Raw genomic sequence first — 26,303 nt, forward strand, 5'->3', positions numbered from 1 at the left:
TCTGCAATCGAGCCCCTGGGGGCCGACATGTCTTCACTCAGGCCTAATATCATAGGCAGCCCCTGGAACTCACCCCGTCCCCCCTTCATCCAGCACCCCTCTATAGCCTGAAGGGAGTTAAAAATACATCTATCTCCAAATGTCCTTGTAAAAAGGGGTTCATCATTTTTTCCTCTCCCCCCTCTTTTACTGCTGAAATTCTGAAAGCATAACTTGGGGGCAGAAGCAAGGTCAGCCACCAGCTTCTGTGGCAGACAGATGAGATTCAGCTTGGCCCCGGCAACAGCAGCGAAGAGACGGAGAGGACCGTGCTTCATCCTCCGTCCATCTATCATCTGTCTCTAAATACTGTTCAAGCATTGCTTTCTAAAGGCTGAGGTCTGTATGCATTGCAATCATTATGATGCCATTCATCTTAGGCTTTATTGTTCTGCGTTTGGTCAGCATGGCTGGTAATTGGAGAGTTTTCCCTGTGGCTGAATACGGGATTCAGACAGAGATGCCCATATGGCTGAGGTTATTCAGCAGTCACAGAGGCTTAGTCACTTTGAGATCTAAATAAAATCTGAGCAGTAATGACTACTCTGACTGGCACTGAGAGGACACACAGGCAGGCAGACGCATAAACTGCTGTACTTTAATTTCATGAATCAGTTTCTTTCATTCTGCTGAGGCTCTGTATCAAAGTCAAAGTGCAGTTCAGATGGTGCTGGCTAGCACGCTAATCTGCAACTTGAAGGCTCGTTTTGATGTCTCTTTTTGTGAGTCAGAAAGAATGCGAGATGAGATCAGGGTGTCCCTGATAACGATGCACCCATCCTCTGGATGCAGGTGGCTTTTCTGTGTCCACTCATCATAATCCAAAGAAAGTACCTTGAGTAAATCATCAAATAGGGATTAAAAAAGAAAGAAAGAAACCACTCAACCTTCTGATCACACGTTCAAAAGTCATGTTCACATGACTCTTTTTTCCCCCGAATGCTCAGAGGCAAAAGCTTTGGGGGGAAAGATTATCTCCTTGCTGTCCTCCTCTGTAATTCCCTCTGTAAACAGTTCTGGTGGAATAAGCTTACTCTCAGATGCTCGCTGACACTACCTGCTGTGTAGGAGATGATTACAGAGCGCTATTGGGCTAAACAGCCCCCGGCGATGCTGAGACGGGGAACTTCATGACATCCTGTTTTTATGTTGGATTTGTGAGTGTCTGTGTCAGGCTGAAAGGGAGAGACGGGGAAATCAGCGCTGCTGTACTATACTGTACTGTATGTGTGTAGGCAGGAGGGCCGCACATTCATCCAGTGAAGGGCATCTGCATTCAGGTACTTAATGGTCTGTGCAACTGTCACCGTAGCTAATTAATACTTTTCTCTGAAGGCATCAATGTGATTCAAGACCGAAAGAAATCCTTTTTCAGGAGGGGTCGGAACAAGTGACCTACATTTGCAGCCTCCTGTATCAGATGTGCAGCAGACGTTCTCCCACAGCTCGTCTCAAGTGTGGCTCAGGGGGATTTTAATTTCAGATTAGTCAGTATTTAAGTGCTTTTATGCTGTCATTCTGCCCTCATTATCCAAGTGAGAACTGTCACTGCCTGTAGCTAAGCTATTACTGAATGCAAAGGGAACTTTCCTCTCCGTCCCTTTTATCAGAAGGTGAATGGTTATCTGTAATTGCAGAGGGAGAGCGGTCCAGGGGTGCCGCAGCAGGTGAAATCCCAAATTTTTGCCCGTAGTTGCACAGCAAATGAGCCCACTCCTGAAGATAATTAGAGGGAAAGTGTGAAGGAGCCTGGCTATTTCTTTGAGATCTGCTACCCGGTGTGTCATCACCTTAGATTTCTTACCACCCTCTATCTCGGCGCCCCGTGGGAAGCGCTGTCCTCCTCTGATAACTTGTGCCGTTCCGAGGCCAGGCAGGACTGTTTAGTAATGGCTATTCAGGGTATGCTGACAAGGTGTTTAATGTTTCGTGATTAACCTCAGTCATCAGCTGGACAGGCAGAGTGGCTGCTCACTGCACTCTCTTCCCCAATTATTGCTCTTTAAGGGGAGTGAAGCAAATTTATGGCCAGTGAGAGGAGAGTAGTATCCCAACAATTACTCTGGGCGCTGGAATTAAATTGACAATTTGTAATCTTAATCGCCTTAATGCTGCTACACCCAGGGAGAAGCAAAATCAGCCAGGGCAAGGCCCCGGGAAATCAATTCATGGACTATCTGTCTTTTGCTTCACTTTCTTCCTACTATCTACTCGTTTTTCTCTAACTCTCTCGCACTCCCTCCATTTCACTCTTTTCGACTCTTATGGCTTTGTTTCTCATCAGTGACCCTCTCTCCTCTCTCTTCAACACACTGACATCTTACTTGGCAGAGATTTTCATTATCTAAAGAGTGGAACCATTTACCAGGGAATGGGCTTCAACCATCTACTATGGCTGACTGAAAGCTTGTTTCTCTGTTGGGTCGTACACTCATCCATTCCCTCTTTTTTTTTAGCACTCCAGACTCAAATCAGATCCATGACAAGGCTGAAGACAGGCTCACACACTGGTCCATGTTCTTTTACTGGTATCCAAAGCCCTGCTGATGAAGCCTGTGTTCACATTTATGACTTACTTTTTAAAGCTTTACTTTAGTCTCAGTTTAACCACTGGACATGTTTCATTTCTGTAATTATTTTATACAGTGTAAGTTCTAATTAATCCATGTGAATATTTAAAAACCCTTAAAAGGGATTTTCCTGTAAAGCAGGAAGACTTCTGATAGACAGATTAAACACAGAACTAAAAAAATGCACAGGTTTGGTGGTGATGCAGTGTTTCATTTAAGAATATTTTGTTTCTTTTAACAATGACAGGGTTCCAAGGTTTTGTCTTATGGCAGGTTATACAGGTTTAGAGCAGACATGCACAGGAACAGACTAAATAAGTTCTGCTTCTGCTCAACATCTGATGGTGACACTCCATCAATAATGTGACGAGGATTTACTCTTTCATCAGTAGGAGACTTAGATGTTACCTAGAGAACTGATGGACAAGAACATGTGACCTGGTGCAGGTGTTCAGGATTCATGGGGTTTTCTTTAAGGGTGCCACTATATAAAGTTTCCATTGCAAATTAGAAATTTATTATTAAATGTTCCAGTGTAATGTTCATGAGGATTTGCATTATCTTGAAGTCCATAGATGTATAAAAAGGGTAATCCATTAAATTCTAACCATGGGACTGAAGAACTTTGTTTTGGAAAGTCCAATTTGGCCCTTGGTTGCTATTTGATCAGGTCTAAAAACATGCTGTTGGCTCTGTGAGACGGGGCCTCAGCACAAATTTTGAAACTAGATGGTAATCTTGCTACTTTAACATGCTCACAGTAAAAAAAAAAAAAAAAAAAAATGTTAGCACGGGGCTGTTTATTTAGTGGGTGTAAAGATCACACTCTTCGTTAAGCTTGCTAATTAGCACCAAACACAGTAAGACTAAGGCTGATGCCAGTGTCACTGGTTTTACAGTTTCTGAAGAGAAATTACAATTAACTCCTAACTTATGTTGACATCAGAAAATCCCCGAGGCATTTATATTTAATTTGGGTGAGTCGTGAATGACTGTATCAGTTTTCATGGCAATCATCCAGTAAATCTCAACACCGTTTGCTCAAAACCATAAATGCCAACTATGGGTGCACTAGAGACAAGGGCACTTTCTATTAGATTATATAAAGCAGACATACTTAAATCATAGATAATAATTGAATGTTAAGCTATAAGTTTCAGGTAATGAACTCTTTTCTCTTGTTCACTGCTGTCTTGATGTCAGAGTAAAACTAATGTGCCATGGCAGTTTTAAATCTTTGCATTGCTGGCTATAAACTGTGTTTTTATAACCTTAAACCAACATGAAACACAAAGGCATACCACTTTTAATGGCATTTTCTGTGTCATCTCAACACATTTTCAGCATTTTGCACGTCATTTCAGGTGGTTTTGTGCTTTGCTCCCCATTCCTCATCTTGGTTAAAGAAAGAAAACAATATTAATGGACTTTGAACTACAGATATTAGTTGGATAAGTAAAGACTTTATTCGGTGATGGTGCAGGAGAGATTACTTATAATTCCTCCTATGAGGATCTTGTATGTTTCAGCCAAATGTTTTGGTGACTCGGACAATAGTTGTTGATAATTCTTTCTGCACAGAAATTTTAGACTGCTCAGTTGACACACTGCCATTAACAAAGCAATTCATCGTCAATTCATGATCCATCACAGCTCACAGGTTATTTCCCATAAAATGACAAACAGACCTTGATTGCAGCTTGGGTGAAGACCCAATAGGTGATCATTGTGTGTGAGTTTCACTAAAATCTAACCAATATTGTGGGAGAACTAGTAATTCCTGTGAATAGTGGATGGATGGAGGCCTTGCCATGCCGTAAGCTCATCAGTTTTTTTTTGTCCGGATGAGCTAAAAACATCAGTCGTTATGAATACAAACCTTTGTTTACTGGCCATCAGCTTATCACATGGTATCATCTCTATTCTTTGCCACTTGCACATGAAATTTACCTCAAGCATGAGAATACAGCAATTTGTCATCCAAAGAAAAATGAACTCGTTCCTCAGCTATTACCTTGACTCAGTCTTTTTCAATACCCCCAGGCCTGTATCTAAGCAGCCTTTTATGAAGAATCTGGCTTTAAAATAAGTTGCAGCGTTCATGGAAAGCAATACCTTTGTGTTAGAATTTCATTCAGGTTTCAGAGAGAACTACTTCACTCAGCCTACATGTGCTGAGATTTTAAGTGATCTTTTGATAATGTCAGAGGCACACTGGTGCTCTATGGTGCAGGTAATGCGTCAAAATCAAGTGTTTGGTCACAAATGAACCAAAAGTTTTCATTAGTTTGCATACGCAGGGCTATTTGTGGAGGAATGTATTGAAACCTTTAAGCTAAAGGCTCAAAGACAGGGACACAGTTATTGTCCTTGTCTGCCTTGATGTCAATGCTGCACTGATAATATTCAGCTAAATCTTCCAATTAAATATTTTAACAAAATGTATTAACAAATACTGAAACATTTTTAGACAAAAATGTGAAAGCCTGGATATTATAAAACTCTTCAGCTTATCTACATTAACAGAGAAGTTTGCCTAAGAAAAAAAAAATATGTTGGTTATTAAGAAAAAAAAAAACATTTCACCATGAATTGAAGCATTTCACTTTAATTGAGCTTTTTGATCCAGGTTTAAACACCGTGCAGGATTCCAGTAATTGAGTCTTTTTAAAATACAAATTATAAAATTTGATAGCTCCTGCCAGTCAGTGGAACACATAATAATGGAGGCTTTTATGTCAATGTGTCTTAATTACTGCAATGCTGACAAGATATTACTCTGGTCTGCAAGAAAATGGCTTTGGATTAGGACTAAAGAGGCACAATAGCACGAATGTTAAACTCTTCTGTCACTCTCAGAGTGTTAAATGGTTACATGTGAAGGACAATTTAGATTTATTTCAGCCTGGGGTGGCCAAATGTGGCCATTGTGGTTCTATAGGTCATACTAATTTTGCTTTTTGCAAAACATTTGAGATTTCTGGATGAAATGAACCAGAATTATCCTGACCAGCACCTTACTCGGGATAATACTTTAGTATTTTTAACCTCCAGCGAGCCTGCACTGTGTGCAAGCTATCCAGGTCCTCTTTTTGGTTGCTCTGAAGTCTGGGCCAGAGATGAAAGGGGGCTGGATATTTACTGTGAGGGCCCCGGGGTGTTCACTTGAGAAAGATAAACTGGCTGTCCTCTTTCCAGCATCTGCTCAAAACCAGTGTTGCATGCTTTTTTACATAATCTCTACATTTAATTCCTGGTGTTATAGCTATTATAGATAACATTTTATAGACTGTTGTGTATCTTGGACAAGCAGATTAAAAACATAACCATGCATAAAGACCAGTGCACGCATTCTACTTTTATTTTCATCAGGGCATTCTTCTCTACTGCGATTACCAGGCCTCTACTTTTGATGAGTTGAAGCTTCCCAGCCACAGGTTTGAGGCCATGGACCACTTTGCAAAGTGCTTCCTGATCCTGCGGCTGGAGGACAGCCAAGTAGAGGAAGGTCTCCAAAGTGCCAAGGAAGACAGCAGGGGCTGGAGGGCTGTACGTGTGGACTTAGTATCGCCACCTGTGGATCGTTACGCCTTTGCTCTCCTTGGCTGGACCGGCTCCAGGGTAAGAAGGATTATAGGAAATGAATGAAAGTGAGGGAGCTGCAGGAAGAATTTGTGAGCAGAAGAAATTTACCAGTAGTTATTCAGTGTCACGGTCAATTCTTACTTGTGCCAAGGCCATGTAGTAAAATATTTCTTGGACAAAAGAGCAGCACCAAGTCAAAGGAAGACCTTGATTGACAAACAGGGAGTTCATTTTGAAACTGGTTCTAAGGAGAAATAATGTACTTTTAAGACCCAGAGTTCTCAAACTTTTGGGGTCAAGGATCCCTCACAGGATTGCCTCATAATCATGGTGGACTAACTGAAATATTTCTCCATGCTCACCAGCATGCTGGCTGCCTAGTTAGTGTAGCTGAGAGAACTGATTTCATGATAGATTGATGTAATGTGCAATAAATGATATAAGTTTCTTTTGGCCTTCTTTATATGCATGTTTTAATCAAGTTTATACATAAAGGTTTTTGAGAACCCTTTGGGCTATGGGACACCCAGGAGTACCAGAACCCCACTTTGGAACCACTGTTTTGGCATTCAAAGCCAAGTGTACATAATGAAAATAAGATTTCATATCAGCAAAGTCTCATATCCTGAAACCATCTTGCTAATAACAATAATAAAAAGGGATAGAAGTCCTCTAGGAATACAAAATGCATTTAGACATCACTGTTTCCTTTTAAAGTCATACAGCTGACAAGGAAAATAGGTATTTAATTTCAGACTATTGATTCTTCCTTCCGCAGCAGTTCGAGAGAGACCTGAGGAGGTTTGCTCGAATGGAGCGGCGAATGCTGCTGGACAATCATTCCTTGTATGACAAAACAAAGGTACTGTGCTTTAATGAATCATTTCAGCTGCATCATCAATAGTTTCTCATGAACTGTTTTATATTAATCAGTCTGAAAAATAATCACTTGACAAATAACTTTAGAAGTTCAAAAATTTCTAATTGCTCTTTTAAAATCTAGTTAATGTTGTAAAAGGGTCTTTTTAAAAAAATTCATATTAACTCAAATTGTTTCTTAAAATCTAATTATGTAGTTTTGTTGTGTAGACATAACCAAATATCTACTGAAAGTAAAAGTAATAATCCATATACAGCATGTTGTTGCATGAGTCACCGGCTCATTCTGTTTAGGTTGTCCATCAATCCATCGTTTACTTGCAATACTACAGACTTTGTTGTGTTTTCACAGAAGAGTTCTCAAATAAGGGGGATATTCTCTGATTTGCCTTTTGCAGATTTAGTTTAACAATTTCTTTAAAGTTTATAAAGTTTTCCTGTTAGTGTGGATTTTCAAATTATTGCCATTTCAGTTTGTGGGGATGGCAACAGTACTTTGGGATTTAGGAAGCTTATACAAATTTAATTTTGCACTAAGTTTTTGCTCAAGCCATTTTGAAGTGGTCAACTGGATAATCCAACACCCAGCGTTTGCCTTTTGGTGTCCTGTGCGGGCGAGTGGCTGTTTATCATAAGAAAGTGTCTGTAAACGCATCCGTGGGTCACTGAAAAGTCTTAAATTCATTTCTGGGAAAAATTAAGACGTTAACACTCCCAAAAAGAATAACCACTAAATCTTGAATCCAGATATCAGGTCAAGAGATCCGTGTTTCCTTCCCTCTGCATTTAAAAGTCTTTGTAAAGAATAGTTAGAGTGGGGGACATATTGGCACACAAGACTGTGCTTTTCACAGTCATCGTGCAACGTTGGTGACTCCAGTGGATCAGTGGGAGAAAAGAAGATAAATCACTAAGCTATTTTTTCTGATTATTTATTTTGTTCCTTAGTTTGACAGCTAAATCCTGTATAACAATAATTATTATTGCTAAAATTAAAATTCTACACAAATATTTCTTATAATTAAGATAGCCAATAATGAGGAGTCCAGTCTTCTCCCAGACAAAAACTGAAATCATGGAAACCACAATGAAAATGAGTATTTATTTCAGTAAAGTCCTGATGTGCTGTGGGGCTTATGAACAATAGCTGCGTACTATTAAAAGTTGTTGTCCAAACAGGATGAAACGTAAAATTAAAGCTAAAATAAAATTACAAGTTCTTTTTTTTTAAATAAAATAAATAAATAAATAAAATTACAAGTTCAAACACAAATGCTAAATCTAAGCCAATGCAACGTATTACATCACTGTGGTGTAGCAAAGTCTTAGTTGGTTAAACCCATTTTTCACTGAAATATTATCCTTGAACTCTTGATATCCTTTGTTGCCCCATTTTTAATTGTGCTCACAAGGCTTTCTACAATAGATCCATTTAAATCAGATAACTGGGCTCGTTCAGACTATGCTGATGGCACACGCACCCGCAACATCCATGAACTGCAAATTTAACGAGACGACAACCACAAACTGCTTGTCTGTAAGCTGTTTGCAAATTAATGCTACAGTGACTTATTTACTAAACACAAAGCCAGTGTTATATTATTTTTTTTTTCTCTGTATTCTTTATTTTCTTTGCTTTTCCCACATCTCAGCTGTTTGACACAGATGGCTATCCTCCCTGAGTCAGGTTCCCCCGGTGCCCTGTTTTTGTGAACTGGTGCTTTATAGGAAAAACTGTCATTGAAAAATATCACATTACTGTATAATATTATGTATTGTCTTTGAAGATACAAACAAGGCTAACAATGTGATAATTTATAAATACAGACCAAGCCAGAATGAGAATCATATGTTTTCATTCGGGTAAGCGTTTTCATTAGAAATGTGCAGAGCTTTGTTCTAAACATTCAGGCTGAGGACTCCTTGAAGAAGTACAGGACAGAGGCAAAGCTTTGGTGCTGCACCCACAGCTTTGAGCCAACCACCTGTGCTAGTTGTGCCTTTGTTCTGCAAACGTCTCCCCTTGGCATTCCAAAGAAATTAACACGTCTAGCAACAACTATCACAGCCACATCAGTTGTGAAGTAAGACATGATTTTTTTTTTCATTTTTTTTTTGGTGGTGGTGGTGGGGGGGTGTTAATTGTCTACTGTAAACCTTAGAAAATCAGTTTAGATGATTTATTTATATAAACCTACACATACGCTCACTGGACACTTCACTGGGTACACGTTGCTAGCACAGTGTCGGGCCCTCTTTTGCCTTCACAACTGCCTTAATTCTTCATGGCGCAGATTTAGCAAGATGCTGTAAAGTTCATAGTTCCTGCAGATGTTTTGGCGGCACATCAATGATGTGAATGTCCCGTTCCACCACATCCCAAAGGTGCTCTGTTGGATTGAGATCTGGTGACTGTGGAGGCCATTTGAGTACAGAGAACTCACTGTCATGTTCAGCAAACCAGTTTGACAGGCTTTGAGCTTTGTGACATGGCACGTTATCCTGCTGGAAGCAGCCATCAAAAGATGGGTGCACTGTGGCAATTAAGGGATGGACATGGTCAGCAACAATACTCAGATAGGCTGTGGCATTTAAATGATGCTCAGCTGGTGCTAAGGGGAACAAAATGTGCCAAGAAAATATCCCCCACACCACCACCACCACCAGCTGCCTGAACTGCAGCTTTCTTGTTCTTTACACCAAATTCTGACCCTACCATCTGGATGCCACAGCAGAAATCGTGACTCATCAGGCAATGTTTTTCCAGTCTTCTGTTGTCCAGTTTTGGTGAGCCTGTGCAAACTGCAGGCTCAGTTTCCTGTTTGAAACGGATAGGAGTTTCACTTGGTATGAAACTTCTACTTCAGTGCTCAGACTGAACTTTAACAGGTTTTTTGGACCATGTCTAACTAGGCTACGCTACCACATTTAGGCTGATTAGATAAATTTTGTAAAAAAAATAAAACTGAAATTCCAAAAATGCTGTGAAAAATATAAAAACAAAAGATCTAATAACACCATACTTCATTCCCAATAGAACATAGAAAACATATAAAATGTTTAAATCGAGAAAATGTACGATTTTAAGAAACAAAAAGGGTCAGTTTTTGAATTTGATGGCAGCAACAAAAGTTGGGACAGGGCAATGTTTACTACTGTGTAGCATCTCCTCTTATTGTAACAATAGTCTATAAACCTCGGTGAACTGAGGAGAGCAGCTGCTGGACTTTTGGGAGAGGAATGGTGGCCCATTCATGTCTGAGAGAGGATTCTAGCTCTTCAGCAGTTGCAGCTCTTTGTCGTATTTATCGTTTCATGATGCGCCAAATATTTTGAAGTGGCGAAAGGTCTGTACTGCCAGCAGGCCAGTTCAACACTTCGACTCTTGTACTATGAAGGCATACTGCAGTATGTAGTTTAACATTGTCTTGCTGAAATATGCAAGACCTTTCCTGAAAAAGACATTGTCTTTTTCAACTGTGTTCAGAGACAGTGATTTCTGGAAGTGTTGCTGAGCCCATGCACCGATTTCCATGACAGAATCATTATGGTTTCTAATGCATTAATGCTTTAAGTCCTGAGGGTTGGAAGATTGCGGGCAACCAATATTGATTTTCAACCTTGTCCCTTGTACACAGAGATTTCTCCAGATTCTTTGACTCTTTTGATGATATTATGTGCTGTAGATGAAGTGATATTCACAGCTTTTTTATGCTTAGAAACATTATTCTGTAGCTGCTCCCTAATTTGTAGAAGCAGCTTTTTGCAGATTGGTGAGCTTCTGTCCACCTTTACTTCTGAGAAAGGCTGCCTGTCGAAGATGCTCTTTATACACCCAATCGTGTAACTGACCTGCTGCTAATTAGTCTAATTAGCTGCTCTTCCAGCTGTTTACATTTTCAGCCTTTTGTTGTCCCCATCGCACCTTCTTTGAGACATGCTGCTGCCATCAAATCCAAAAGGAACTAATGCTTTTCTTAAAATGGTTCATTTTCTCAGTTCAACCATTTAATGTTTTTTCTATGCTCTATTGTGAATAAAAATACGTGTTTACAAATCTCTGCATTGGCATTGCACATTTACTATTTAATATTGACATGTTAATTGCAATTGTCAAAAAATACAATTGGAAAGAACGGGGAAATCTCTATAGCTCCAGCATTGTTTCTACCATGAGCCATAATTGGTGTGGCTGCCTGTAATGGATCTTTGTTGTGTTGAACCCACTTTATTATTTCAAGAGTCGGCTGCTCTGCCAGTGTAATGAACACTTCTTCATCCTGTTTGCTAACATCAGCAAAGATGTGCTGTGCCTGAAGCCTGGATGTGCTTTGGTGGAAAAAGAGTTCATCGCGGCAGTTTGTGTACACAGCCTTTGTTTAATCTAAACTTCCATTTGGAAGCACTTTAAAATAAAAAATCAAAGTGATCAAAAGTCTGATCTACATGAACATCAACACCCGAGCTTTCCGAGCAGAACGCTGCACTGTAATGAGGTGATGTTACAACGTTATTCACCTCACTGATCAATGATTTATTTACTTTTTTTTTTTTTATGCTGATCAGTGTAGATTACGGCTGTTGTGTTGAACTGCCACAGCAAAGGAAGCTCAAAGTTATTTTGTGTAATAAGTGTTTTTCTCTCTGAGCGAGAAGAAAGTTGAAACAAGACGGAGAACAACATTTTTAATTATAGCGCAGTGCTTCGTGGGAGGTGGGCAGAGTTTGGCAGAGCTTGATGCAGCGCTGTGCTCCATCTCCATCACACACACATGAACAAATGAGTGCACTGTATATATGAGTTCATCAACGCAAGTTGAGCGAGCAAAATATATCTTAATGTTTCAGTGTACGAAAGCAAAACCTTGTTAAAGTAAAGGTAATTGCATTTGGGAGCACAGGGTTCATTTACACATTTCCAAATTAAATAAACAACATTTTACCTTGCACAGTCGTATGTAGGTGCACAATAAAGAGGGGAAGCTTATTCACAGCATAACCTATGCATTTTAATAACCAATTAACTCTTTTCTTGCCTACAGTTGTGTATCTAATTAGAATTTGCTTAGTAACAACTTTTCTTTATTGTAACTTTGTACCTAATTGGCTTTAGAAAGGATAGAAGAGGGCAGTAGGTGTATTTCATCTTGTAGCTGAATGTCTCATGTGGTGGTAGTAATAGTGATGATAAGATAGGCTGTCATAATTAGTAACCTGTGAAAAAATTAGACCTTCCATCCTGGCATGCGAGATTTATTTAATCCATGCAGAGATGTCATTTTCCACATGTGAAAATTGGCTTTGACAACTAGCTTGATGAGATGTGAGGCAGGGAGTGGTGACATACAGCTCAGCTGTATTAGTATTTTCCAGGCAAAGAGTAACAAGTGAGGGTGTCTGAATATAATCAGGATATATGCTAAGTGAAGACCAACCTAAAATGACTTTCTGCCTTTAACCCTGTTAACCCAAATCATATGCATGCTGTATACCAGCAGGAAATGCCCAACTTCAGCTTTATTTATTCACACAAAACTGCTGATTTACAGCTACAGCTCAGCCTGAGTTGCACTCCTAAAAAGTACAAGTGCCTCAGTGTAATCTTAAAAAAGATTGACACGACTCTTCAGCTGAAGGACTCAATTATTCAGCAGGGAAAAGTTTATGGTACTGACAAGACGACAACAAAAATTCCAGGGAACCATCAATCTTCATGACAGGCATCTTCGAAGCTCATGTTTATCCTATCCTTGCTACTATTCATTGCATCCTGTAAGGCACCCGCGGCTCATTTCCAATGCATAGGGGAGACAGGCAAGCCGTTTGAGTTGTGAGTCGAGCGGGACAAGGGTGTAAGGCGTATCAGCGGGCAGATCGACAGGGAAGACACCCTGTCACCGCAATGTCCCGTCAGCTGCTCCCTGGGGACAGAGGTCAAAGTCCCCAAGATCACTGGGTGGCAGCTTCCTGACAGATAATATACGCATCCAGCCAACTCAGATGGTGTTTATTTAAATGCAAGGGCAGAACCAGGCTTGCTGACAGTGCAGCCATCCGTGCGCTGGGGTGGACAGGGGGAAATCACACACACACACACGCGTGCGCACACACACACGCACACACACACACACACACACACACACACACACACACACACACACACACACACACACACACACACACACACACACACACACACACACACCACAGATATTCTTGGAAAAACTTGCATGTGTCTTTTGGGGTTTGATTTGCTAAGAAGGTGTGTTACACACAATACAGAGAAGGAGAGAGGTGACAAAATGCATCCACAAGCCAACAGAAGACCATCAACCTGTTGAGGCTTTAAAAGTGCAGTGAAAACAGGCCAAACACATACTCCATCACTAAAGGAGACCGTAGTTTCAAGGTCAGCAGAAAGCTTAACAGGGTACATTTGGACAGAACTGTACAACAGCGTAACACATTTTTCATTCCGCGCTCCACATCACGGCTGTAATTAACATAATGAAGATCAATTAACTGTCTCGTGTCTTTCCTGTCACTGCCTTCACACAATGCTGACTGTTCCCTGTGTTCACTCTTGCTTCGCCTTAACCAGGAGAGGAAGAGTGTCCCCGTTTTTTGTCCACGCTTTTATTGTTAATTGGTTCGACGTATGGCTGAGGACAGAGCGGTAATAACACTTTCATCTTTTTCTTGTCCCTCCTAATTGGCCAGCAGATTTGGAGAGTTTCTGCACTGCCGGTGTGACTGGTGTCAAAGAAACAGGGGAGCAATGAGGACTGATGTCTGATTAAAAGGGGAGACATCCACGCTAAGGACCAAAGGCGGTCATTTAGAGGACTTTAATCTTGTGGGCTTCAGAGTGGCTCTCAATAGAGGCAAGCTGGTCTCTGTCTTATTATAAAATGCTTAAAAAAAAGATTAGAGGGTGATGCTCAAACTAATGATCTCTTCCCAATTAAGACCAAGCTCAAGGGGAATCCTTGCAACTGTCTCAGTCACTTAGGGTTCTTGTACACTGCATATGTTTCCAGCTTCAAACATTTACCATAATACAGTTTTATTACACAGGTAAAAATGATGCCATTTTAATACAGGCGACACCCAAGCAATCTCAGCACAATGGCTAAAAGTGAATGCCGTGATCCAGAGTAGGAACATTATCCAAACCAATAACAAGAAATAACAGAACAGCACAAGGCTTTATTGGTTTAAGGAGATGGATGTTGACAGCTGGAGCTCCTCACGGTCATAAAGGCCTCACATATAACACAAGAGACCAAGCTACGGGCTGCATTGTAAAGAAGGGCCGAGTAGCACCTTTCACTGCTTCTTTAAAGAAACATAGCCTCTACTGAGATGTTAAGCTACATTTTCCCTTTTTAAAAAAAATCTTCTGAACTGGCAGCTTGACAGTTTTCCAAACATTTGGACCCTTCTTTTCCAGACAGTCCAAGGAAATAAAGAGCCCTAAGACAGAACTAATCAGTGTTTCCATCACACAATATCTGAGGAACTGTCGAGATTGTGCAGCTCGAGAGAGGGAGAGGCCATTTTCACACACAGTGACAGAGTTGTCATGTTGTTGTTGTTTTTTTGTGGTTTTCTGTAACTCGTTGTGACATAACAGTACAGAAGTGGAGAGAGCCTCAAAACGCGCTGGTCTCCTAAATAACAAGGCATGTGTGTTGTGAGTGGTTTATGGTTATTTTGGCTTAAATAATTATATATTTTTTTAAAAATCAGGGTGTTTCTGTTGATTTTGAGCCAGTCAGAATATGACAAACATTACTTGGATCCAGTTTGTTTTACTAGGCAGAAAAAGCACTTTAAAGACGTCTTCATGGGTTTTGGGAAGGAGTGCTGGTAATTTTTCACTCAGCAAATTTTGAATGCACTGACATAATGCAGCCTTTTAAGCGGATATTGTGATCTAACCTGTAAGCAAACAGTTGCTTATTTCCTTATCTAGCAAACACTGAACAATATTATCATTTATTTAGAGTTTTGTGTCATGTTACCCTTATTTGGCACTGCTTATATGTTTTACCTTTACCTTCCCCTGATGGAAAAGCTATCTTTCAATGCTTTGTTCCTTTTTACCAGTTTGGTACTAACTTCTGATTTGCTTCTGTAGTGTGTTTGTAGAGCATTTTTGTCAAAGAGAGATTTGTAGAAATATGCTGAAGTTGTGTTGCCTACTGGTTAAAAAGACACTATAAAGCTTGGCAGGGGTGAATGAGACCTGCAGGTTGCAGCCCCGTTTCAGTCCCTCAAACAAACTGGGTGCTCGCACTTGCTTATTGTGTTAATGAATACTGCATGAATATAGACCAGAAGGTCTTTACCTCCACAGACGTTGTGACACAGTGTGTCTGTGAACTTGCATGAGCAATTCGAGGACGTGCAAATTGAAACTCCTGAATGAAATTCAGCTATCATTACAATACGCACAAGTGCGGCTTGTAATGTGGGCGTGTGTCATCATGGCTGTTGTATACCTACTGTACCAAAATGAATTCACTGGCAGGTGTCTATATGTCTGTCTGCCTGTGGACAGATTAGTGTCGCAACAAGACACGATACAGTCATGAAACTTTAAGATTCCACATTTTTGTTATGTTTGTTATCTATTTGTATTTCACCATGTGGTGTTCCATATGATGCATCTTTGTTTTCTTATTCAAATATAACATTTTCATATAACAAGGTGATTTTTTTCTTTCTGGGAACTCATTGGTGCTGCTGCTGCTGCTGTGATTCCACTGCGAAATGATCTTTAGTTTATGTCATATTTCACATCTTTGCTGTTCCTACTGTAAGCTGTCAACAGTGATCTCAGATCTTTGGCTGTCTGGTTTCCTTAGAAATGTCCCTAACGTGGAAAAGGCCCATTTTTCCAATAAAGAAGCAGCCAAGTCAGTTGAGTTTTCTAGTAATTGGTCAGTGTGAAGGGAAATGGACAAAACACAGGAAATCTTTGGCACCCCGATGTGATCGATATGACTGCACCGCCACTGTCAAGTTTGGGTTGCGACACCCTGCTAGCAACAACTGACATCTAGTCGTCCTCTGAAAATACTCTGCTGACTTGTACTGCCACAGGCACTTACACCCAGCATCAGTTCCTCACCACCACAGTTGAATTTTAACCGAGGTGCAAGTCTGAGGTTTGGGGAGGGAAGTGTGTGTGTGTGTTTGTGTGTGTGTGTGTGTGTGTGTGTGTCCTCTGCTGTAAGTCTGAAGGTTTGTGATAATTAATATGTGTAGTGGGTTTGATGAATGAGGACAGGTGGAGGATTTCATCATGCCTAGACAGACTGACTCCCTCCCTGGGCAGGAGGGATCTATGACCCTGCCCAACACCTCAAAAAAAACCCTCGCCCCTCTGTGTGTAGCAGGATCTACCCTTGAAATTCACTGAGTGAGCATGCGTGTGTGTTGCAAATGTTCAGCGGTGCGGCTCAGGTGTTCCCAGTCTCCAAACCAAAGCACACCTGTTAAAAATATGCTCATGTAACTCAAACTCATTGTCATTCGTCCTGCCTTTTTGTGCATACTTTCGCATGTGCTCTCGAAGTGTGGTATATACTGCGAGTGCGTGTGTGTGTCTGTATGCGTCTTTCTCAGAGGGTAATTACTCTATGTCATGTGTGGAGTGTGATTAATGAGGTTCTGGTCAAAAGGCTGTGAGCATAGATGTCCTGGCTTTGGTCCTGAAGCACAGATACTGATATGAGAGGGCCATTCATATTCTCTTTCTACCTGACATCCAGCGGCTCTATAACACACTCCAGCGTACAGTAGGCCCAGACTAACCCAGTGTGAAGCAAAAAGAAAAGACTGTGCCTAGTAGACATATTTCCTCCTACAATGGGATCATTTTACTCCAATATCAGAATTAAACATTTAAGAAAGCCCCATGCCTGCAAGTGCATAATTAAAGGAGCACATTTAAGTTTCATTTTTTGGGTGTATTTAAGTGGTATTACATGCAAAAATGAAAATTTAAGCTATAGCTCCACAAACTCAATTGTATGTTTTCTATTTTTTTTTCAGCCTGCGCTGAGAGCTGCACAGAGACATACATGCTATGCAAATTCCCAGATTAGCAAAGGCCATTCTATTAAAGGAATGAAAGAAATGCTCTAATTACAAAAACAATCCACCTGCACTGACTTTAAAAGGACTCCACGAACAACTTCTTTGCAGCTGTAATGTAATTGCAAATATAGCATTAACTTTGACCTCCAGGAGAGCCTTCATTCTTCAAAAGACCTGAAGGAAACATAAAACATTCAAATGGATTTATTTTGGTTGTACCATTATTGGATTCCTGAAGGTCCATAAGAAAGTGCTTTTTAAAAATGGTTTGTATGCATAAATGAAAATATTTCAGCAGGTAGCTCTCCTGATTCTTCTTGACAAATACAAAATGTTTAAAAGTGATGATAAATTCTACATGGTTCTGTTTTCCGCTGCATGCTTTCTTTTGCCACCGGGGTGAGGGCAGAATTTAATATGAAGCTCACTGTCAAATTACAATATCTTGGATGTAGAGTGCTCCCAGCTCTTTCAACTGCCCCTCCCAACCTCCTCCACCCTGTGAGCAGTAGATGAGTGGACAATAACAGGGCAATTGCACTGGGCTTTGGGGAGCTGTGGTTTTGAAAGCTCCCCTGGCCGGATGGCTGACGCTCACAGGCGATGTTTGCAGTGAGAACGGGGAGCTGCCTGGAAGGAGGCCCCTTTTCATGAGCAGAGAAAGGGGGAGTAGAGGTTTAATTTAGCGATGGTGAACTCTCAGGGCAGCACACGGTGTAATACACACACACTTACTTGAACGTGCTTTGTGACAGACAATTGAGCCGAGGAGCGGGGAGGTCTTTGTCCTCTAAAAATCCCGCTGGCAGGTGAACAGAGTTGGGAAACTTGGCGTTTATAAAGGGAGTCGTTTGTGGAGTGAGTGGCGGGAGGTGGGGGTTGGCGGGATGAGCTGTTCTCTTACTCTACACATTTGCAAATGTTTCTTCTCGACCTTGGTGGCACTTCTGTTTTTATGAATTTTAATTAACAGAGGTAGATGAATAGACCTGATAGCTGCTGTTGAAAGATGAGAAATACATTGTGATGTTTTTTTTTTTTAATCAAGGTCAGATGTTCATCAAGTTCATCCACTACCTCATGTTCAGCTATTAGCTTTAAACCCTGGTTTGCATAGATATATTGGTGTAAAGCACAATTCTCTTACTCTTGACGACAGACAAAATAGGTTCACGATGTAGACAAAGAAGATACTTCGGAGAGGGCAGTAAACCTGGGGTTCAGAACCAAACATTCACATACTAATTTGCACATATACAGGCCTCTTTCTCAGGTTATAGGAGAGTATAATGTGGCACCATTCACAGGACTCCTTGCACTTACAGACTCATGCTGACCTAGCCACCGACTCATCTTGCTTGCATTTTCACTTCAAACCTTTAGTTTACAATCTAATCCAATGCAGTTTATAACAGCTCAAAAAATCTTTAATTATTCATCTTCACTGTCCACATTTTAAAGGACTGTAGCAAAAGAAAACGTGTCCTTATAGTATTCATACCATACAGTAGTACACAGGTGAGGAGGCAGAGTGCAGGTAAGGGAGTGAGAAGAGAAGGATTTTTTTTTTTTCCGTTTGTCTTGGTATTAACAATATGTAACATTTCATGAAGCACACAAAGAGGATTACAGGTTGCATTATAGTCACTGTTTATTATTGCTGTGGAAGTACAGTATACCAGAAACATTATTCTAGTAATTGCTACACTGGGTGCTCTATTTTCAGATACAGAAATTGATTTAATTTTATTTTCTTCTTCCCTTTATTTTACTTCGGGGTTTGGGGATGGTCTGTTTTGTTATAAGCTGTGTGCGGTTTGCTTGTGGTTTATTTTGCAGTCACGATTGGATTTTGCTTTCATTTACTTTTAACCCTTATTCAGCCACACAAAGTGACAAAGAACTCAGAGCTACAGATTATCAGAGTCAGACATAAAGGGCAGATAAAAGTGTGAGCATTTATATCTTGTAAGAATCTTTTAAGAAAACCTGGACAAGGCTAAACAATTATTTCTAAAGATCTAATTAGGGAGTTTACCAAGAACCCAACAATCACTATAACGGAACCTCAGAAGTCCTGTATGGACTCTGAGAGCACCCAAAAACTGAACCATTTTGGCAGAACTCTAAATACTAAGTCCACTGAACAGAAAAAAAAACAACTGCTCTTCTTACTGTATGTCTAAATACTTGTTTACTGAAACATAGCGATTTTCATGTTATGCGGGTGCTTCTCAGTGGTTTGGACAGGCAGGCTGGTCAAAACTGAAGCAGAGTTGAAAGCAGCCAAATATAAAGAGGACCTTGAAGAAAACCTGCCCCAGAGTTTCGGGAGCAGAGAATAGTGTAAGAATTTACCTTCAAATTAGTCAAAAATGACCCTGGAGTGGATTCCAATCTCTCTTGACTGTCCTTTAGTTCACAGATGATTCCCATCTAATTAGAAAGAGGTGGAGAGAATATGCCTGGAAGAAAAAAACTATTTCCAAAGAGGCTTTTACAAAGGAGAATGTAAAGTGTCAGGACCAGACGCACTTCCAGCAGAAAAAAAGGAGACAATCCTGCATCAGAGACGTTCTTCTGGAAGTACTCCCATTCAGTTTTGAGCAAAGGGTTCTGCCTGGGTAGAGTGTGCTGGAGGCAGACAATCCACTTACACATTGTGAACTGACTCGACTATTATCTGTGACAAGTTTTATACCAGCCTTGATTTCAAAAATATCAGTAAAAATCTTTGTCACGGGAATAATGCCAAAATGACCAGAAGCATCTTCATCATGGGTGGAGTAGTCATCACTGTAGGTACAACCACTGCAGAATGTCATCGCTGTGAGAATCAATGTCATCGCTGCACGGAGAAACATATTTTGGAAAAATGTACCAAGTCACTTTTCTTAAAATGGCTGATTGTCATCTGTGGAACCAACGAGAAATACTCTTTGTTGTGACAGCTCTGCCCACAAAAAAAAAAAAAATTGGGCAGTTCTAAAAAAAAAAAAGCCGGCATACAGCATGAAGACATCTTGCAGCTGAGGAGAGCTGGATGAGGAATAGCTTCTTAAGCAGGGATCAGACTTCAGGATTTAAAAAGTTTCAACATATCTCGTATTTACAGGCCGTCTGCTGCAGATTTCTCTCATAAAACCTTGTCTTACGCTCCAAGAGAAGCTCCCACCTATACTGGGGAGATAAGAGCAGGAAATGACAGATTACAAGATGCATTCGGATTTGTAAATAGGATTTGGAAAATTGGACCATCCCAAATATTGCACACATGTGCAACTTTGCAGTGTGTGGTGACAAACTGAAAACAAGCATGGAGCTCCTGTGGAAACATTTCTTTGGTCATAAATTTTTATTAAGAAAGTGAGTCAAGAACTTACATACATATATAGCTTTTCTTTCCATAGCTGTCTTTTCTTTTTAATATTACTCTTAACATTTGTTGTTTTTGATACTAGGGTCACTGATATATATATTTATGTATATAGTGCTTATGTATATGTGTATAGTTTTTTGCTATTTTATTTTATTCTATTGAATTTTAGTTTTTAGTTTTTAGTTTAGTTATTTGTTCTTACTCATCCTTTTCATTTTTTCTCTGTATTGAGCTGCTGTAATGCACAAATTTCCCCGTCGTGGGATCATTAAAGTTTTATCTTATCTTATCTTATCTTAAAATGTTGTTTTACTATGTCTTAAGGCAAAATGTTGAATTATTCCCAATGGCCACAAAAAACCTGCGGTTATTGGTAAGATGTTATGAAATGTAAAAACAGTTAAAGATTTGTGCTCTTAAAAGAGACCCACAGGCCAGTCACTGCATGGAGATAAAATTGATTTGTTTTGTAAAGTATTTCACAAGAAAGTTAGCAAGTTACCATAAGACACCAATTGACCTCTACTAGCTGTGATCCATACTGCCCTGCATGTACTGCAGAAGGTGCAGAGAGCCTTGTAAATTCTGAACAGTTGCTCTGCTGAACATCCTGTGTGATCACACAATTGTTTTTCATTTTTTTCTGCAACATATTCTGTAAAACAACAAGAAAAATCATTATAGCTGATGTGGGACAATATCAGCTGATTGGTTGACCAATTTATACATTAAGCTCTAACCAAAAGAGTGGGAAGCAGGTTTCACTGGATACATTTTCATGTATGCAGATGATACCCTAACTTTTCCACTAGCATAACCACAGGGTTTGTATTTATGGATTATTCATGTCCACCTCTTTTTTAATGTTACTAACTTTGATACAAGGCCATCTTTAGGTAAAAATGTTATAGTAGTTTGATTTATGAACAAATACCTACAAAACTGACATTCCCATCAGCCACACAACAATATAGTGCTAATGTTCATATGGTAAAATGTTTACATGCTAAGATGAGAAAGTGATAGATGCATGCATCAGCATTCACAGATTCTACCTACTACTAAAGAAAGGATGACTGCAACTGGATTGTATGTACCCGGGAGGTCTGAGTGTCACAAAACTGTAGAGTTGCTTGGGTTCCTCGTGGTGGTATTTGCAAAATCCTGCTTTTGTGGCTGGCTGCCCTTGGAAGATGGATGTGGTAGATGAATCCAGTGGCTTAGGTTATAAGAAGTAAGATAACATCACAGTGCAGTTGTAGGATGTAATAGTCAGTTTGACCTGGCCACCATACTCCTCTGATGTTAGTGCTAGTGCACAACCGAAAATGAAATTAAAGGAAGCAAGTGGAAAATAGCATATACCCATCAAATGTGATGTTGGCATCATCATTTTTTTTAAAACTAGGTCCTTTTATGAGAGAGATCAGGTAGTGGTATATTTAAGGTATATTTCAGTATGGAGCAGGTTTCTTCTTCGCTGGATGTTGAGTGCTTACATCCTTACATTTCACACCTGTCAGAATGGTAGGACTTGCTTACATGTTCACTGTTATGGTACCTCTCATAGCTACATCTGTCAGATTTTCTGTTTCAAAAAGAAAATTAACAGTCATCAAGGGCAAATTTGACTGTTAAACAAAGTGCTCCTTTCTTTGTGTTTTTATGGTGCAGCTTTTAATTTTCAAATGCCACTTTCTTGTTGTCACCACCCAGCCTTTTCACCTGCCATGCACTGTGCGCAAAATACAATGGAGATGGAATAAAGACAACAGCAAATACCATCAGATTGTTCGTGTTTAACTATGTCCAGATCCATGTAGTATTTCCATGTAGTAAACAGCATATTTGTGTAATTGTCTTTTGTCTACTTTAGCTGTAGTTGGTAAAAGAGAGAGGAGGCAACTCTTTTTACTTTTGCCTTCATTTTCATACAATCCTTAAACACATCAGAAAGCTCTTGGTTTGATCATTTATTGCTGCACTTTGCCTGGCTTCTTATCTTTGATTGATATTCGTTTGCTTCCAGTCTGTGTCCAGGCATTGTAATTAGGATTTCCACTAAAAGGCTCGAATGTCTCTGTCGATCCTCTGACCATGTTAATGCCTTACTCGCACAACAGGTCTGAGTGTCTCCTTGCATTTATTCTGATTAATAACACTGCTCTTCTCTAAGGGAACTGCCACTCAGCATTACAAAGACTGGGGTTTGCTGGTTTGCTATAAAAGCCCAGCACATATTTCCAATTTTTTTTTCTCTGACAGTCAAAAAGGGTTCAAGGAATTTTTCATTTCAGGGATTTACTTTGATCACGCCAGTTTGGATGTTTTCTCTGGCAAGTCCCTGAGTTGGTCTTGAAAGGTTTTGACTGTAGTGGAATGATTGCAGACACTTAAATCAGGGTGGATTCAGGATGGATTATACAGCGGCAGCATTCAGTTAGTGTAATGTGAAGGTGTTACATTGATGTCTAATTTCATTCCAAATATTTTCTGACCAATCCATAGACATACACATTTGAGGTTTTCTGAGAAATATAACACAAAACCTAAAGCAAGTTTGTCCTGTGATGTTTATTATATTTGAAGCACATGCAGTGTGCATATATGTAGAGTTGAATTTGGATTTCTTAGCCAATCTTAACTAGTATTTCCGCTTGCCCACCTCAGGAGCTGTGAAATAAAAATCAGTTTTGTCTACATTCTCATTGCGAAAGGTCTTCTTTTGACCTCCTTCCCCTTGAACAAGATGCCTGTTTTCTCCAGCCACTAAATTAATGACACCCTAATGAAAAGTGAACAATGCAAATATGGACATTCATTTCAGGATACATTGGCCATTTGATTGGGTCGTTCCACACAGAGGTCAGGGAAACAATTAAGGGACTTTAATGGGATGGACTGGGGAGTGTGAAGTGGGATGGCTGCAGTAATAATGGTGCACACTGATGGAGTAAGCCTGGTGGTGCAGAGCCAGTTAAAAAGTAGTCCACAAGTATTTAGTTTTATCTGTTTTTATACTCACATTACTGATGATAGTTTTAAATATTTAGATATTTTTGCACATTTTGTTTCATATGTATTTTGGCATTTTGTTAAAGCAGATGAGCAAAGAAAAAAAAAGACCTGAAACAGTGATCCTGTGGTGCCTTGGGCACAGCAGAGCTCTGAACTAAATTCTAACAGGTTGACAATATTAATACACTGATATAGAGCAGGAAAAAAATGTTACAGTGTTCTTCAGCTTAAGTTAGCAATCTAACACTAAATAATGAGTATATGATACAAAGCATAGCTGATGCTGAAGTGAATATAATAAGTTTTGATCCTAAATGGGTCAAAGAAATGTTGTGACATTTCCTTCCAAATAAGTGTTGAACCCAAGTTGAGCACCAGATGAAAAATGAACTGTGGATCCCAGAGAATGAAAAGTAGTTAGTGTTTGCACATCAGAAATAAGGAATAAGGCCTTTGGTTAACAAAAGTTACAAACATTTTCACATTGTTAAACAATATATAATATGTAAGTAAATACCCCACTGATGACTGTCTCAGAGAAACAGCTTAACTAAATGAGAAGTGACAAAAGTTGTCAGGGATGTTCAACATCATCACACTGAAGCTCTTGAGCCTACTGATGGAAACACTGCAGTCATGCTGTGCACGGCGGGAAGAACAAAACTGGCCAGCCTGCATGTGTCATGAATCTGAAGGTGATTTGGGGTGCAAACTCATTTTTTGTGTAGATTAGGAAGGTTTCTGCACAAAATTTAGTGAATGAGGCCTAAAGTCCTTTGCACAGACGAGACCAAACAGAGCCATGTTTGGTGAAAACTAACCGCGGCTATTCGGCACAATCGCCTCATACCAACTTTCAAGCACGGCGATGGAGGGGTGATGATTTGAGCTCCTTTTGCAGCCACAGGATCTGGGCACCATACAGTCAGCTGTGTGGCATATATGGGGAAACCCGTCAAAAAATTATTACAGTGTGGCAAAAAGTCATGGAGAAACATATTACCGAACATAATGACGCAAGCCACTATGAGTTTCATGTTAGCAGTGAATTTGTAGCAGTACAGCACTTGTTATAAAGGGTAAAACAATGCTGAATCCCACTTTCTGCTGATGGAGTGCTTCTAACTGCTTCTTGACAAACAGTTCATGCTTTGGTCCTCTGCTCCACTTCATCATTTTCTGTAGATGGAGGAGAATTTGTTTATGTCTAACACCTGCAGTTTTTCTGGGGCATATAGGGCAAATCTACAGCACTGTGAGGAAGGGGAACATTCTTCAAAAAACACATAGAAAAAAAAAAAAGCTGTAATTTTGGATTCATGTGGACAGCTTTCAGAGGCTGGCATTTGATGTTATAACAGTTAATATTAAAAATTGCTACAGGAAAGGCAAACAGCAATGACAATAAAACAAGGGGCGAAAAAGGGAAGAGTGACACATGAGAAGAAGGACAGAGACAGGGCAGTGCTGTTGCCATTCCCACAGACTGTAGTCCCTAACAAGGCTGTATCAGCAGGATGGTCATCTAATCAGCCTTCACAGTAGGACAACTACATCAGTTAGCATCACTGATAAATCATATTGACAGCTACTGCCTGACAGAAGGGGGTAATGATAGAGGAGGGAATGTGGAACTGTTGAAAAATAGACTGAAATTAAGGGGAATTAGGGGTGAAAAGAGTGATGGACACATTTAGAGGAAAGAACATTTCTAAAAGAAGAGAAGTACATTCAGGATAATTGCATGAATATTATCTGTTCACTTAGTGTACTTTAATTTTACTACCTCTCTCCCCCCTGTCACCACACCAGTGTACATCTGCCTCCACTTCTCCAGCCTCCAATCCACCCACACAGTGCCTGTTACCAGCACTTAATTGGTGGAAAAAAGGATGGGAAGTATTTATAGATTCTATTGAGGCTGTGTTTTGCATCACTAAAAAAAAAAAAAAAAAAAAAGAAGGAAAAAAAAGAAAAAAAAGAAATTCAATAGAAGGCTATTATCCCTGAATCCTGTAACCTGTAATCTATTTTGCTGGAATTACACAAAGAGAAGAAATGAGTCGGTCTGTGAACTTGGAAGATGGAACAAGGGGCCAAAAAAGAGAAAATAATGAGAGATACGGCCGATCCAGGATGTGCTGGCTCACTCAAGAGACAGATCCTTGTTCATTATTGATGAAAGTGAATGGCAGAAGGTTTCAGAAAGGCCTGGTGTTGGGCCTTGTCTGCTTGTCATCTAACATTAATTGACACAGCCCTTGCGGTGGTGCAGGCACCCGTCCATCCGGGCTCTCGTTTCAGTTTACCCAATGATTTATTTACAGGGACACTTGAGTGAATTGTCATTGGGATGCTCCAGCCTTATCTTGCGGTTTTTGTGTAGCCATGGTCTCTAAAAAACATGAGCATTCGCCTCAGAATATCATCATCTGAACATGTACAGTACCAACATATTTTTATTTTTACAGAAAACTTTTTAATGAATTGCAATTATCACTAAATGAGCGGAGCAGTGGAGCTCCCTGCTAGTGGCTGAGTTACTGTCAGCGCCAGTCCCTTCTTGAAACGCACTCCGACAGCATCTAATCGTGTCAGCTTCAGTCCAAATGAGCACCACAGTTGTAACCTTGTAACATATATGCATTACGTCCAGTCTGGATGCATAACTCAAATTAATAGGCAGGCTCTCACGTGTGTCTCCCCAGCATCTGGACTTGCTC

General features: G+C 40.0%; 1 protein-coding gene across 2 annotated transcripts in view; it reads left to right on the forward strand.

The window, feature by feature from the left end:
* The window catches only part of dntt (deoxynucleotidyltransferase, terminal), a 93,368-nt gene that overhangs the window by 51,171 nt on the left and 15,894 nt on the right, over nt 1–26,303 (forward strand). The window contains exons 9-10 of one of the 2 annotated variants that reach the window (XM_030748538.1): nt 5,982–6,230; nt 6,973–7,056. In XM_030748538.1, coding sequence (XP_030604398.1) covers nt 5,982–6,230; nt 6,973–7,056 — 333 coding nt within the window. The remainder of the gene's footprint in view (nt 1–5,981; nt 6,231–6,972; nt 7,057–26,303) is intronic. The other variant, XM_030748539.1, reaches the window with a different exon arrangement.

The sequence above is a fragment of the Archocentrus centrarchus genome, chromosome 15, assembly GCF_007364275.1.
Source record: "Archocentrus centrarchus isolate MPI-CPG fArcCen1 chromosome 15, fArcCen1, whole genome shotgun sequence".
In the NCBI taxonomy this organism is placed as follows: domain Eukaryota; kingdom Metazoa; phylum Chordata; class Actinopteri; order Cichliformes; family Cichlidae; genus Archocentrus; species Archocentrus centrarchus.